The 15,092-nt window shown below is 44.7% G+C and overlaps 1 protein-coding gene across 1 annotated transcript in view; it reads right to left on the bottom strand.

Annotated features, from left to right (window-relative positions):
- Positions 1-2,774: 2,774 nt before the first annotated feature.
- The window catches only part of LOC133422285 (uncharacterized), a 43,511-nt gene continuing 31,193 nt past the window's right edge, over positions 2,775-15,092 (bottom strand). The window contains exons 2-3 of the mRNA XM_061712234.1: positions 7,600-7,710; positions 2,775-7,442 (exon numbers count right to left, since the gene is read on the bottom strand). Coding sequence (XP_061568218.1) covers positions 2,971-4,098 — 1,128 coding nt within the window. The 5' untranslated portion in view covers positions 4,099-7,442; positions 7,600-7,710 and the 3' untranslated portion in view covers positions 2,775-2,970. The remainder of the gene's footprint in view (positions 7,443-7,599; positions 7,711-15,092) is intronic.

The following is a 15,092-nucleotide window of genomic DNA, read 5'->3' as shown; positions in this document are numbered from 1 at the left end:
TGCCCCTCATGTCGTGCTGCTTTTGATGTCGAGCAAAGCACCTTGAATCACCTTGTGTTGTGCTATATAAATAAACTTGCCTTGCCTTGCCTAATGATAAAGAACAGGTAAATAAAATATGCACTCCAACTTCAAATAACAAAATAACATATTTGAACCATTTTTCAGACAATAGAATAACACTTGAACAATTTTTCAGACAACAAATAATACATAATACAAATAATACATTCTTATTTTTGTGAGGGGGGGTATTGTTTTTCGGCACTACCTTGTTCTCTATAGCTGATATATATATATCTATATCTATATATATATATCTATATCTATATATATATATATATATATATATATATATATATATATATATTTTTTTTTTTTTTTTTCTGATGAATAGTAATGCTTGATACCTTTTATATCTGTTTGTCTCATGTTAGCATTATGTCATTTTATTACAACACAATTCTCCATATATTCATTTTGACATTAATGTTTTTATTTCATAAAACTAGATGATGACAGGGTGGACAATGACATGACAGTGTGGACGTTGGCATTCCAGGATGGACAAAAATGTTATTAGGTGAACAAAAGAGAACAAATGATTTAATTTAAAACATAAAACTAATAATTAGAGTGATATTAGTTAACACATAGCTTAAAACTATATTGCATTATAATAAAACTTAATATCCAGAACACAGCCAAAATACATTATACCATTTCCTTTTCAGAAATAGCAGTAAAACAATAGAAAATGGAAGAAAAAAAACTTCAATCTAAGGCTGGCCTTAGGCCTTAATGTACTTTAACACAGTTGTAACTTATTTTTTGTTCTTTCTGGATCAACAACTCAATATCGATATCTCTTTACCATATCAGCTCCAGTTAGAACCACTCCTCTAAAAATCTAATTTGGGCTATTCCGTAAATTGCATAGAATTGCATTGTTATAATTGTTATAATAATAATTTCTGATATATCAAATTATGATCATGATAAAAAGGCCTGCTGATGCTAATACTACTAAAACTAATTGGTTTTAGGTATCAATTAGGTTTCCTTCCATTGTCTCCAATCAGTTCAAAATGCTGCAGCAAGAGTCATTACCACTAGAAAAAAAATTCACTGGCTTCCTGTTAAACTTGATTTAAAAATCCTGCTGATCACCTTTAAAGCCTTTATTGGTGTCGCTCCAACTAAAATATCAAATTTCTTGACCTGGTATATTCCCTCCAGGCCACTGACCCCCACAGATACTGTATGTCCTTCTAACTACCACCAGATCAAAGTTTTTTACAAAAGGGCATCGTGATCAAACACACACAACATCTGAGATATTTTTAGATATCTCCTTAAACTCTTCTTTTTTTGAAGGGTTTTGGTATCGTCTGATGAATAAATTACATATTCTTTGCTCCTGCTTTTTGCAGCTTTGGGCCCTTCTCTTTTAGGTGGGCCTCAGGCAATTTTTAACCTATTGGGATGAGTGTTGTGTAGACAAGACAAGACCTTATTTTAATTTGGCGTATATATATATATATATATATATATATATATATATATTTTTTTTTTTTTTTTTTTTTTTTTTTTTTGTCCTGCTGATTCTAGTTGCCTATTGGCATTAATTCTCTGCTGCTATGTTAAGGATATTTTAACACTGTTATCATTATAACCAAAAAGAAAACCAACGATATCGCAAACTTTGGCCACAGAAACATTTACTGTCATATGTTATATATGTGTAAAATTGTTGTTCTATTGTTAAAGTCATCAGAATATTGAAAAAAAGTTGTTCTGTCCACCCCGTCATGGAGAGATTGATGATGGGGTGGTACATAGTGCTTCTTTTAATTTTTTTTTACTACTTTTAGCTTTAAATCAGCACATGGTAGGCTTATGCTATATACTATACAATACTGAATAAAATTGATTCAGCATTGAAGGTGATTGTATGGTGAATGTTTATCAAATATATTTTGAATTTCTTAATTTTTTTAATATTAATTTACATTTCACCATGACAGTGTGGACACTGTTAAGGAACATGTGAAGTACAATAAGGAAATATATAAACTATTTTAAGGTTTTGTCCATGCAGAAGCATGAGGAACATGGCTGTGGCAGGGTGGAGGAGCTGCAGCCACTCAGGCTGATTAGGGCACAGGTGGGCCCAATCAGCCTCTCCACTCTGCCAGCCTTCATAAGGAGGCTGCCACCTCCACCTTTAAAACTAAACTTAAAACCTTTCTGTTTAGTAAAGCCTATAGTTAGTGTTTAGTAAACCTCTAGCTGGTGTTGGTAAATCTCTAGGTAGTGTAAACTTTAGTGTGTCAGAGTCGCTCCTGTAGTTTCTTGTGCTGGCCCCCCCTTCTCCTCCCTTTTCTCTCTTTTGTCCATGTTGCAGCATCCTTTGCCGGACACCGGAACCTGCAGGTGGTCGTGGGTGGCTTGTAGCTTGCATTACGGAGCACAAGTCTTTCCCTGACCCTGCACCCCAACCTGGGACTTGCTGATTGGGCCGGAGCTTCGGGAGCTGTGTGCTGGCCTGCGGTCCCCACCCCTGGTCATCCCGTTGCTGCCCCCCCCTTCTCCTCCCTTTTCTCTCTTTTGTCCTGCAGGTGGCCGTGGGTGGCTTGTAGCTTGCATTACGGAGCACAAGTCTTTTCCTGACCCTGCACCCCAACCTGGGACTTGCTGATTGGGCCGGAGCTTCGGGAGCTGTGTGCTGGCCTGCGGTCCCCACCCCCGGTCATCCCGTTGCTGCTTCCACCTGCCTGCTGTGCTGTTGCCGTCCCTGACCCACCAGTCTGGCCCTCGGCAGGAGGGTCCCCCCTGATGAGCCTGGTCCTGCTCAAGGTTTCTTCCCTCCTAAAGGGGAGTTTTTCCTTGCCACTGTTTGGCTTAAGGTTTTTCTCCCACTAGGGGAGTTTTTTACCTGCCATTGTTTATGTAATATCTGCTCGGGGGTCATGTTCTGGGTATGGGTCTCTGTAAAGCGTCTAGAGACAACTCTGTTGTATTAGACGCTATATAAATAAAATTGAATTGAATTGAATAAGGCATAGCTGCACAGCAGAAAGGGGCTGTGGAGCTGCTGTGAAGGGGCTTCTGCACTATGTGTGGTGTTTGTGGGTAAATAAAGAGGGTCTGCATTAAACTCTGTGTCTCTCCATCCTGTCGGTCGGGCCCCGTGGCACTCACCGTGCTACACTGGCACCCAACGTGGGGCCCGATGGGAGGAGAGGCATGGAGCGGGCCCTGGACGCGCTCGCCCAGGCCATTGCGGACCTGGCCGCCCTGCGCCGGGACCAGGGCGGGCATCAGCTCGCTGTGTTGGCGGCGCTGATGCCCGCGGACCGACCCACCCCTGCGCCACGCCGGAGGTTCGCCGCAGCAGCGCGGGAGGAGCTGGCGGCGCCGCAGCTGAGAGGCCGTGAGGCAGAAGCTGCGGGCCGCCAGGCGACGGCTCCCGAGGCGGCATGGCCAACGGAGCGACCCATCCCTGCACCCCGTCTGAGGTTCGCCGCGGCAGCGCTGGCGGCGCTGCAGCCGACCGGCCGTGAGGCAGTCGCTGCAGGCCGCCAGGCGACGGCTCCTGGGATGGAGTCGGAGGCGGAGGCGGAGGCGGAGTCGGATGCGATGGCGGAGTCGGCGGCAGAGGTGGAGGCTGACCAGCAGGGCGGCGTGACGGAGGAGGCTGTCCTGGACACGCCAGCTCCAGACCAGGGCTGCGCCGTGGAGGAGGCGGTCCTGGAGGCGGACCAGCAGCCGACGCGGGTCTGCGTCACGGAGGAGGAGGTGGTTCTGGACGCACCGTGTGGCCCGAGGCCACCATGGGCCCGGCCCCGAGAGCAGCTTCCACGGCGGGCGGGCCGACGCCGGGGACGACCCCCCCGACCAGGAAGGCCCGGGGGTTCCGGGCTTCCTCTCCCGCTCCGAGAGGGCGGGGGGGGGAGTAGGCTCGGCCGGACAGACCCCGGCGCGAGTTTGGCGTTGGGGGTGTGTGGCAGGGTGGAGGAGCTGCAGCCACTCAGGCTGATTAGGGCACAGGTGGGCCCAATCAGCCTCTCCACTCTGCCAGCCTTCATAAGGCATAGCTGCACAGCAGAAAGGGGCTGTGGAGCTGCTGTGAAGGGGCTTCTGCACTATGGGCCCGATTTACTAAAGGTTTGCGTGTGTTAAAACGTGTGCAAACTTGACAGCACCCGCAAACCAAAGTGCCAGCTGATCTACTAACAGCGTGCAAACACGACTGCGTCTCTGAAATGCGCAAAATTGCACACGCAATTCAGTTAGTACTTTTGCCCTGATGAATAATCAATATGGGGCGTACCTGCCAGAACGCGCTAAATACTGGGAGGGGAAGATGCAAATTGCTCCATTTACCACGCGCAATGAGATTTACCAAGCCTGAAAGTAATTGCGCGTATTGTGATTGCGTCTGTATTTAATACGTTCGAAAGGAAGGTGCTAATCTGCTGCTGCTGTTATTGTGGCAAGGAGGCGACATCCAAAATCAAAGAATACGCAGAGAGAGAGTCTTTATTCTGCTGCATGCTATTTTAAAAATGGTTGCACAAGTTTTATTAAAGGTCACTTTTTCTTTAGTTCTTCGCCTTATATCTTTGCCACCTTCTCTTATTGTGCCCCCCTCCACTCGCCCACAAGCAGGCCAAGCCTTTGTGCCAAAACTTTGTATTTTATTGATTACTTATCTTATTGAACGTGAAATCATCCTTCGTAAATTACATTTAATTAAAACCCGTGCTTATTAATCACAAAACACAGGTTAAACATCATGACCAAATCCGCTCCGACCCGCTGTGCAGGATCAGCGCAGACAGACTGCAGCTTCGCCTGAATTATGGTTCTGCGTTAAATCGACGGCGTAGCCGACGCGTAGGGTCGCGGTGCGGCGTGCGTCGCCGCGTAACCTACGCAGTCGGTTCTGCGTTGGTGTGACGCGGAACCATAAATCAGCCTGTAGTGTGCGCTGTGCGCTGTTCTGAACACGTCTCTTCTTTCGGATGCTGGTCCCGTCTGTCACACATTTACTGTCAGTGTTTGCTATATAATATATACTATTTGCAATATACTGTGGACATCTGAATAAAAACTTAACTCATAAATAGATGAATCAAAGCGCTCTCCAGCTCTGCGTCTGATAGCCTATAGCTGATGTCTTTTTCTCCTCAGATCATGCCGAGCACCGCCGGATCACGTAAACCCGACCAATTCAATATTAAAATCAAATTCGGTCCTGTGGCCCGTTTTTCTATTTCGTATTTTTGATCTGTGCCTAAAATTGAAATATGAAAAACCAGACGTTTTTCTTTTTTTTGTGTTACCAACTGCATTTATTCTATCGCAGGTTTTCTCCGATATTGCGTTTCTTTTGGTAATGTTTAAATTTCTTTGCTGTAGTTCATGAATGTGTTTATTTGCCTCTTCCACTAATATCTCTAACTCCAACTCGTTCAATTTCATTTTGCGCTTGTGACTTGTGACTGTGCTTTCCATCCAGACTCTCCATGCCGCAAACCTTAAGACACGCAACACCTCATTTAAATACTGCAGTTTGCACCTGTTATCAATTGCGCACGCAATCTTAGTTGATCACTCGCAAAACATGCAACAACTGCACGCGCAAACTTTTTCAGTGCACACGCAATTAAGTACTCTTTATTTAGGATCTTAGTAAATCGGGCCCTATGTGTGGTGTTTGTGGGTAAATAAAGAGGGTCTGCATTAAACTCTGTGTCTCTCCATCCTGTCGGTCGGGCCCCGTGGCACTCACCGTGCTACAATGGCAAAATCATCCAATTAAAGAAAATGGTTTCAAATGGGGAAATTCATTCCAAATGACTTTTGATTGTAATAATTTGTGTGTAAATATTTGGTAATTTATACCACAACCTCAGAATTACATGATTTCATACTACATTCATGATGATTTGCTGAATTTGATGGGGACACCAAAGGCACTTGATCTTGACCCAGGTTATGTGACCTCAACTCAAAGTCTTCTCCATATAGACCCCATATAAACTCAGACAGGACCTGAAAAGGTCATGAAATTTGATATTTCCAAAACTAAAAAAGCTGAGTCAAATAGTATTAGCCCAATGTCTTGTGACTTGATTAAAGTTTGATTAGTTTCTGTAGCTGACAGTGTGAAGTAACTTTCTTTCAAATGGCCCTCAAAGGGCGTTTCTCGACCAACTCAATAGCTGGTGCTAGAACTAGTGCTAGAGCCAGTTCCAAACAGGTTCTGTAAAGAACTGGCTTGCTTTGTCACTGAGCACCAAAGAGCCAGTGCCCTACGCCATTTACTATGTCACCAAAGCGGATGCCATAGATCAGTAAAAAGAGCATGAAATCTCTCAGAAGATCAACAATGGAAATTGAATTTTGGTATGCGCAGACAATGATCCTGACCCTGAAAATATGGTTTGGAGTCTGACTGCTTTGGTGGAAAAGAGCTAGAATTGACTTCATGCAACTTTATGCCATTAACATTGTCAGCATTTACATTTCAGGACAAAAGTAGGAATTTTTAGAACCACATGTTTGCTGTGCAGGACGCATATTTCTGATTGCACGGTTAAAGGTATTAGCACCAGTTCTCTTGGCACCGAGTTGGGGCTTTCCTTGGAGCTGGCGATCGAAAAGCAAAAACTATTGCTGGGTTTGACATTAGCACCAAACCAGCTTTGGTCGAAAAGTCCTAAAAGAGGACAAACCTTTTCAATGGTTTCAACGCCTTGCCGTTGATTTTCAATGGCCAATATATTCAATAAAGATCTCTCAAAACTATGACAAAAAACTGTGGACAAAGACTAACCATAAACTGTAAAATGTAGGGGCCAAAAGTCACCGCAGTTGAGTTCTGAAGCAGCTGTATAATTTTATATCTCAATGGCTGAAATACCATTCAGCCACCTGAGTTAGATGCCAGAAAGTGGTGGTAGATGGAAAAGGATCTCAATTTGTGTGAATGCTGTTTGTATGAGTTTATGTGTGTAGTGTAGTTGTTGTAAAGTAAAGCACTTTAAATTGTCCGCAAAATTAGAAAATCGTGATCATATGAACATCTGGTAAACACTTTGTTGTTATACCATTTAGTTGATACTTTATTTTCATTTATAAGTACACATCTCAAGGTCAAAAGAACCGAATAGCCCATCGGCTCTCTGGAATCCTTAATGTACTGTAAAGGGAAGAGGGGTATTGCAGAAAGACAGAAGTACGCCAGATATGTCTAAAATGGGGGAAAGGACAGGGACATGCCATCGGATTCAAAACTCAGACCTATCAACAATACATAATTATAACGAGCGTCAGCGTCAGCACTTTCAACATCATTGTTGTCATGATTCAGTCCAGAGCTGTTGTGTAGAAGGGAACGCTGGGAACTTGGAGGATTCAGTGCAGTGGACCTGGAAGAAAGGAGATTGTGATGAGATGAATGAGAAATACCACTGTACTTGGACAATTAAGGATTTTAATTTGACAAACTGCAGGAAATGAATTTTAGCTAAGGAAACTCCAACATAAACTGTTGATATGAAACATCCTGCTTTGTAAAATCTTTACATTTTAAGTTGGAGTAGGGCTTCTCAGGATGTTCCGTCAGCAGCAGTCTTCATACACGCAGCAAAGGCCTCCATCAGATCTTTGCAGCCCCCTGCACCCTTCTCTGCCACACTGGAAATACATATTAATTAGATGCAAGTTAAGTTAACCCTTAATACAAAATTGTATTATTTTGGTGTGTGCTCTGTCAGTAGTGGTGGATTCAACAAAATCTTTGCACACAATGTTTTTGTGAAAACAGATTTCAAAAGTAAGCACAAAATCTAAGCAAAGGCTATATTAATACAAAGAAGGCAGAAACAAGAAAGGAACCAATAAGGGATGAAAGAGAGTAAGAGGGAACTCATGCTTGCTGATTAATTAACAGTCCCATTCAGGAGCAAGCAAATTGGCCGACAGTGTCACAGCGCATTAGGGTGATGAAATGAAAGGAAGGGGGAGTGAAAAGAGGAAAATAGAATTGGGGGAAAAAGAGAAGCCATTTATATGAACTCCTAAGAATAAGAGGAAAGAGGTTAGTTAATAATGTCATCTTCTGATGGTTTCTGATGGTTCTGATGGTTTCATGCCCCACAAAGGGGCAATGGCAACATTTGTGAAACCCAAGCATGGTGCTGTTGAGGCAAGATATAAATATATACTTACAGTTTTACTTTCAGCCTTAAAGAAGGGAATGATCTTTGATATCAAAAGTGTGGAAAATTATACCATCATTATATAATTATTTGTATTCTCATTCGGTTGAGCTACATAATTCCTTCACTGTAATGCCTGCCTGAATTAGTTGTATAACACACATGCACCTGCTGCAGATTATCACACTTTACCTCACCAGAATGGACCACATGTTTGTTGTTGATTCCATTAACAGGGTCTGCTAAAACATACTAGCTGTACTAATTCAGCTAGTATACCACGAGACATTGCTTCTGCAAATGGAGAATTGCATTGTTGCAAAGATGTGATTTCAGAGTCGGAGTGGGTTGGTCTGGGTTTTTTTTGCTGCTTCAGGACCCAAATGACATAATTGATGAACCATTTATTTCCACTCTCTACCAGATAATCTTGAAGTAGAACGTTCAGCAATCAATTTGTGATATTAAGCTCAAGCACACTTGAACACTAAAATGAAGGCTTTGCTGTGACCTAGTCAACGTCTTAAATCTGATGAGATGCTATTGCATGACCTTAAAGCTCAAAGCATGACCATCATGCTCAAAAACCCTCCAATGAGGCTAAATTAAAACAATTCTAGAAAGACACGCAGGACAAAATTGCTCCATAGCAATGTGCAAGGCTCATTGGCAGTGATCGTTAATGCGTGATAGCAGTTGTTACCGCCAAGATGGATCAGTTTAGGGAGCCAGTATTTTTCCGGATTTCCAGGTTAGTTTGGATTTTTTTTTCCCTTAATACATGAAATCACTTGGGAGTGATCAAGTGGGAGCAGTCATACTGGTGGGGCTGAAAGATATGGGTTGAGCAGAGGGACCGGATAATAGTGTGGTGTGAGCAGTGAGGAGCCAAGGGTGATGGGGGACAGGGGCAATGGTGTTTGAGAAAGAGGAGAGAACGCTATGTGTAGGAAATTGGTAAAGAGGGCCGAGGGGGTTGGGGAAGGTGTTAAACTTATTGGCTCTACCCTCACCTCACAGTTTTTTTTTTGTCACAGGTTATAGTGGGACAAAAAAGTATTTAGTCAGCCACCAATTGTGCAAGTTCCCCCACTAAAAAAGATTAGAGAGGCCTGTAATTTTCATCATAGGTAACCTCAACTCTGAGAGACAAAATGGGGGGAAAGAAATCACATTGTTGGATCTTTACTGAAGTAATTGGTGAATTCCTGGGTAAAATAAGTATTTGGTCACCTACAAACAAGCAAGATCTCTGGCTTTCACAGACCTGTAACTTCTTCTTTAAGAAGCTCCTCTGTCCTCCACTCATCACCTGTATTAATTGCACCTGTTTTAACTGGTTATCAGTATAAAAGACGCCTGTTTTTACTGGTTATCAGTATAAAAGACACCTGTTTTAACTAGTTATCAGTATAAAAGACTGCTGTCCACAACCTCAAACAGTCACACTCCAAACTCCAGTATGGCCAAGACCAAAGAACTGTCAAAGGACGTGAGAAACTAAATTGTAGACCAGGACCAGCTGGGAAGACTGAATCTGCCATAGGTAGCAGCTTGGTGTGAAGAAATCAACTGTGGGAGCAATTATTAGAAAATGGAAGACATACAAGACACTGATAATCTCCCTCCATCTGGGGCTCCAAGATCTCACCCTGTGGGGTAAAAATGATCACAAGAACGGTGAGTAAAGATCCCAGAACCACACGGGGACCTAGTGAAGGACCTGCAGAGAGCTGGGACCAGAGTAACAAAGGAACCATCAGTAACACATTACGATCAGGGACTCAGATCCTGCTGAGTGCAGACATCAGTGTTGCGTGTAGTCATGGCTCGCGCTCTCTCTCTCTCTCTCTCTCTCTCGCTGTTGTTCGCTTATTTGTTTTTAGTTACTTGGATTTTGAGTTAGGGAGGGGGTCCAGCTTTGACGTCCCTATAAGGGGTGGGCTGCGCCCTCCTCATAGTGCAGCCGGCGTCTCCAGGTCCCCTTTGCCTTATAGTGAGTATTATGATTCATGCTTAGTGCTACTTGCTTAGTGTTATTTGTGGAGGTTGGTTTAATAGGTGTTAAAAGTTGATGTCCTTCCCTTATGTTGAGGTTTCCATTTTGAGCCATATTATTTAATATTATTTCTGTGGAGACCGCAACAGCCAGTCCCGTCTGAAGTTTGCTAGAGAGCATTTGGATGATGCAGAAGAGGATTGGGAGAATGTTATATGGTCAAATGAAACCAAAATAGAACTTTTTTTGGTAGAAACACAAATTTTCATGTTTGGAGGAGAAAGAAAGCTGAGTTGCATCCAAAGAACACCAAACCTACTGTGAAGCATGGGGGTGGAAACATCATGGTTTGGGGATGTTTTTCTGCAAAGGAACCAGGACGACTGATCCGTGTAAGAGATAGAATGAATGGGGCCATGTATTGTGAGATTTTGGGTGAAAACCTCCTTCCATCAGCAGGACATTGAAGATGAAACGTGGCTGGGTCTTTCAGCAGGACAATGATCCAAACACATCACCCGGGCAATGAAGGAGTGGCTTTGTAAGAAACATTTCAAGGTCCTGGAGTGGCCTAGCCAGTCTCCAGATCTCAACCCCATAGAAAATCTTTGGAGGGAGTTGAAAGTCCGTGTTGCCTTCTGGCGCTCCTTCACAAAGAGCTACAGGCTGTGCTTGAATCTCTGGAGTTCAGCCAACAAAAGGTGGATGCGCTGGCAATGGAGAACACCTGCCAAAAGGAAAATAAATCCATAGAGGAGACTGTCATTGACTTGCGGGCAGGTATGAGAGATGAACTGGTATTTTCTGGAATCCAGGCAGAGGAGGACTGAAGATACGGTTAAGAACTTCATCAAAACACATCTTAAACTCTTACGCACCCACCTCACCCCTTTTCACCCTCCCTTTTCTCTTTCTTTTTTTCCTACGTCCCATCCTGCTGCATTTTCTGTTTATTTTAGTAAATCGGTGTGAACACACAAGGCACTTATATAGAATTCCTGTCAGGGAGATGGTTGTAGTAGGACCCGTCAGATGCAGGAGACCAGAAGGCAGGAGTTCTCAAAAACAGTGATTTATTCGTCCAAACAAAACCAAAAGCGCTGCTGAACAGAATACAAAAACCAGGGCGTAAAACAAGAATTAAAAAACTACAAAAACCTGAGCAGAAAACACGGGGAACCAAACAGGACGGACCAGCAGGGAGCAAAGGAAAGACAAGACCAGATATACAGAAGGGTTAACGAGACACAGGTGCAGACAATCAGGGAAGATGGGAAAAAGGAAAGTTAAACAAGAACTCAAACACAAAGACGCAGACTTCAAAATAAAACAGAAAGTCACAAAACCGTGACAAGTACACTTAGTCAGGGGGCCTGGGCAGACCGGCGAGACAGTTCAGAGGGACACTCTCGGGACTGGGCAGACTGGGCAGACTGGGCAGATGGGCGTTCTCGGGACTGGGGTGAAGGCAGAGTCCTAGAGGCCGGCTTCGGGGCGGACAGAATCCGAGGGGCCGGCTTTGGGGCGGACAGAATCCGAGTGGCCGGCTTTGGGGCAGACAGATTCCGAGGGGCCGGCTTTGGGGCGGACAGAATCCGAGGGGCCGGCTTCGGGGGACACTGGGTCCTCGGCGCTGGCTGAGGTGTGTCCAGGACCACCTCGGGAACAGTGACGGGTGTGTCCAGGACCACCTCGGGAACAGTGACGGGTGTGTCCGGGACCACCACTGGAACAGGGACGGGTGTGTCCGGGACCACCTCGGGAACAGTGACGGGTGTGTCCGGGACCAGCTCGGGAAAAGGGACGGGTGCGTCCAGGACCACCACTAGAACAGGGATGGGTGTGTCCAGGACCACCTCGGGAACAGTGACGGGTGTGTCCGGGACCACCTCGGGAACAGTGACGGGTGTGTCCGGGACCACCTCTGTAACAAGGACGGGTGTGTCCGGGACCACCTCGGGAACAGTGACGGGTGTGTCCGGGACCACCCTGGGAACAGGGATCGGTACACAGCTGTATCATGTCCCAACTTAAAGAAAAGTCTCTTGGCGCCATGGCCGAAACCGAACAGGAAGTCGGCCATTTTGAACATTCTGAATTAATCGCGTAATTTTGGAGCAATATATGCCATTCCTTTGAGAATTAATACGGCCCGAACCGTAACGTGCACCCAGATGTGTTATACATTAAAATGTGCGTCTCCATCCTGCGACTACACGCATTACTTTTCTCTTTCAAAAGTGTTACCGTGGCGACGCTAGACGCCAACAAGCGCACCCCCCCTTCATCTGATTGGTCCATATTTGATAGTTCCCCAAAAGGCACAAAATTTGGCATGCAAGCCAGGCCTGGCGGTAAATTTGATATTTTATGGTTTACATTAATGGGCGTGGCAAAATGGCTCAACAGCGCCCCCCGGAAAACTTTGTGCCTCAAGCCCCACGATACGGTTTGATGTACATGCACGAAAATCGCTACACACCTGTATCATGGCACAACTTCAAGAAAAGTCTCTTGGAGCCATGGCCGCCTCCGAACAGGAAGTCGGCCATTTTGAAATCTGATTGGTCCATATTTGATAGTTCTCCAAAAGTCACCAAATTTTGCATGCAAGCCAGACTTGGCGATAAATTTGATATTTCATGGTTTGCATTAATGGGCGTGGCCTAACGGCTCAACAGCGCCCCCTAGAATACTTTTATCTGCCATAACTTTTGAATGGTTTGACATAGGAAGTTGTGGGTGGTGTCATGGGACTCTGTAATGAGTCCTTAAGCTTCGTTGGCCTTAATTAGCCCCGCCCCTTCTTCTGATTGGTTGTCCCTTTTTTCTGCTATAACTTTTGGATGGTTTGACATAGGAAGTCGTGGGTGGTGTCTTTTCTGATATGCTTATGGGGGGCGGTGGCCGTGAGTGCGAGGGCCCGTTCATCGCTGCTTGCAGCTTTAATTATTAGGGCCCGAGCACCTTCAGTGCGAAGGCCCTATTGTATCTGTAGGAATTCTTCGCGTTATTATTATTAGGGCCCGAGCACTTGCAGTGCGAAGGCCCTATTGTAATTGCAGGAATTCTTCTTCTTCTTCTTCTTCTTCTTCTTCTTCTTCTTATTGTTCTGACAAAAGGAAGGCCTTTTTGCCCCCCTAAACGTGCCCAAAAAGTCACCAAATTTTGCATGCAAGCCAGGTCTGGCGAAAAATTTGATATTTAATGGTTTGCATTAATGGGCGTGGCAAAATGGCTCAACAGCGCCCCCTTGAAAACTTTGTGCCTCAAGCCCCACAATGCGGTTTGTCGTACATGCACGAAAATCGGTACACACCTGTATCATGGCACAACTTAAAGAAAAGTCTCTGGGCGTCATGTCGAGAAACTGAACAGGAAGTCGGCCATTTTGAATTAATCGTGTCATTTTGGCGAAATTTATGCCTTCCTTCGGCAGTTAATACGGCCCGAACCGTAACGTGCCCCCAAGTGTGTTATACATCAAAATGTGCGTCTCCATCCTCCGACACCACGCATTACTTTTCTCTTTCAAAAGCGTTACCGTGGCAACGCTAGACGCCAAAAAGTGTGCCCACCCTTCATCTGATTGGTTCAGACAGAAAAAACTTTGCGCCTCAAGCCCCATAATACGGTTTGACGTACATGAACGAAAATCGGTACACACCTGTATCATGTCGCAACTTAAAGAAAAGTCTCTTGGCGCCGTGGCCGAAACCGAACAGGAAGCCGGCCATTTTGAACATTCTGAATTAATCGCGTAATTTTGGAGCAATATATGCCATTCCTTCGAGAATTAATACGTCCCGAACCGTATCGTGAACCCAGATGTGTTATACATCAAAATGTGCGTCTCCATCCTGCGACTACACGCATTACTTTTCTCTTTCAAAAGTGTTACCGTGGCAACGCTAGACGCCAACAAGCGCACCCCCCCTTCATCTGATTGGTCCATATTTGATAGTTCCCCAAAAGGCACCAAATTTGGCACGCAAGCCAGGCCTGGCGATAAATTTAATATTTCATGGTTTGCATTAATGGGCGTGGCAAAATGGCTCAACAGCGCCCCCCGGAAAACTTTGTGCCTCAAGCCCCACAATACGGTTTGATGTACATGCACGAAAATCGCTACACACCTGTATCATTTCACCACTTAAAGAAAAGTCTCTTGGAGCCATGGCCGAAACCGGACAGGAAGTCGGCCATTTTGAATTACTTGTGTAATTTTGGCGCAATTTATGCCATTCCTTCGGCAATTAATACGGACCGAACCGTAATGTGCACCCAGGTGTGTTATACATCAATATGTGCGTCTCCATCCTGCGACTACGCGCATTACTTTTCTCTTTCAAAAGTGTTACCGTGGCGACGCTAGACGCCAAAAGGCGCGCCCCCCCTTCATGTGATTGGTCCATATTTGATAGTCACCAAATTTTGCTCGCAAGCCAGGCTTGGCGATACATTTGATATTTCATGGTTTGCATTAATGAGCGTGGCCTAACGGCTCAACAGCGCCCCCTAGAATACTATTCTCTGCCATAACTTTTGAATGGTTTGACATAGAGAGTTGTGAGTGGTGTCATGGGACTCGATATTGAGTCCTTGACCATAATTGGTGAAAATTAGCTCCGCCCCTTCTTTTGATTGGTTGTCCATATTTCCTGCTATAAATTTTGAATGTTTTGACATAGAGAGTCGTGGGTGATGTCATCTGAATCAGTATTGAGTCCTTGAGCTTCATTGGCCTGAATTAGCCCCGCCTCTTCTTCTGATTGGTTCTCCCTATTTTCTGTTATAACTTTTGAATGGTTTGACATAGAGAGTCGTGGGTGGTGTCATTGGACGCTGTATTGAGTCCT

This window comes from Cololabis saira, chromosome 21 (genome assembly GCF_033807715.1).
Source record: "Cololabis saira isolate AMF1-May2022 chromosome 21, fColSai1.1, whole genome shotgun sequence".
Taxonomy (NCBI): Eukaryota; Metazoa; Chordata; class Actinopteri; order Beloniformes; family Belonidae; genus Cololabis; species Cololabis saira.
Note: the sequence above shows the minus strand (reverse complement) of the source record. Positions and strands in the feature narration are given on the sequence as shown.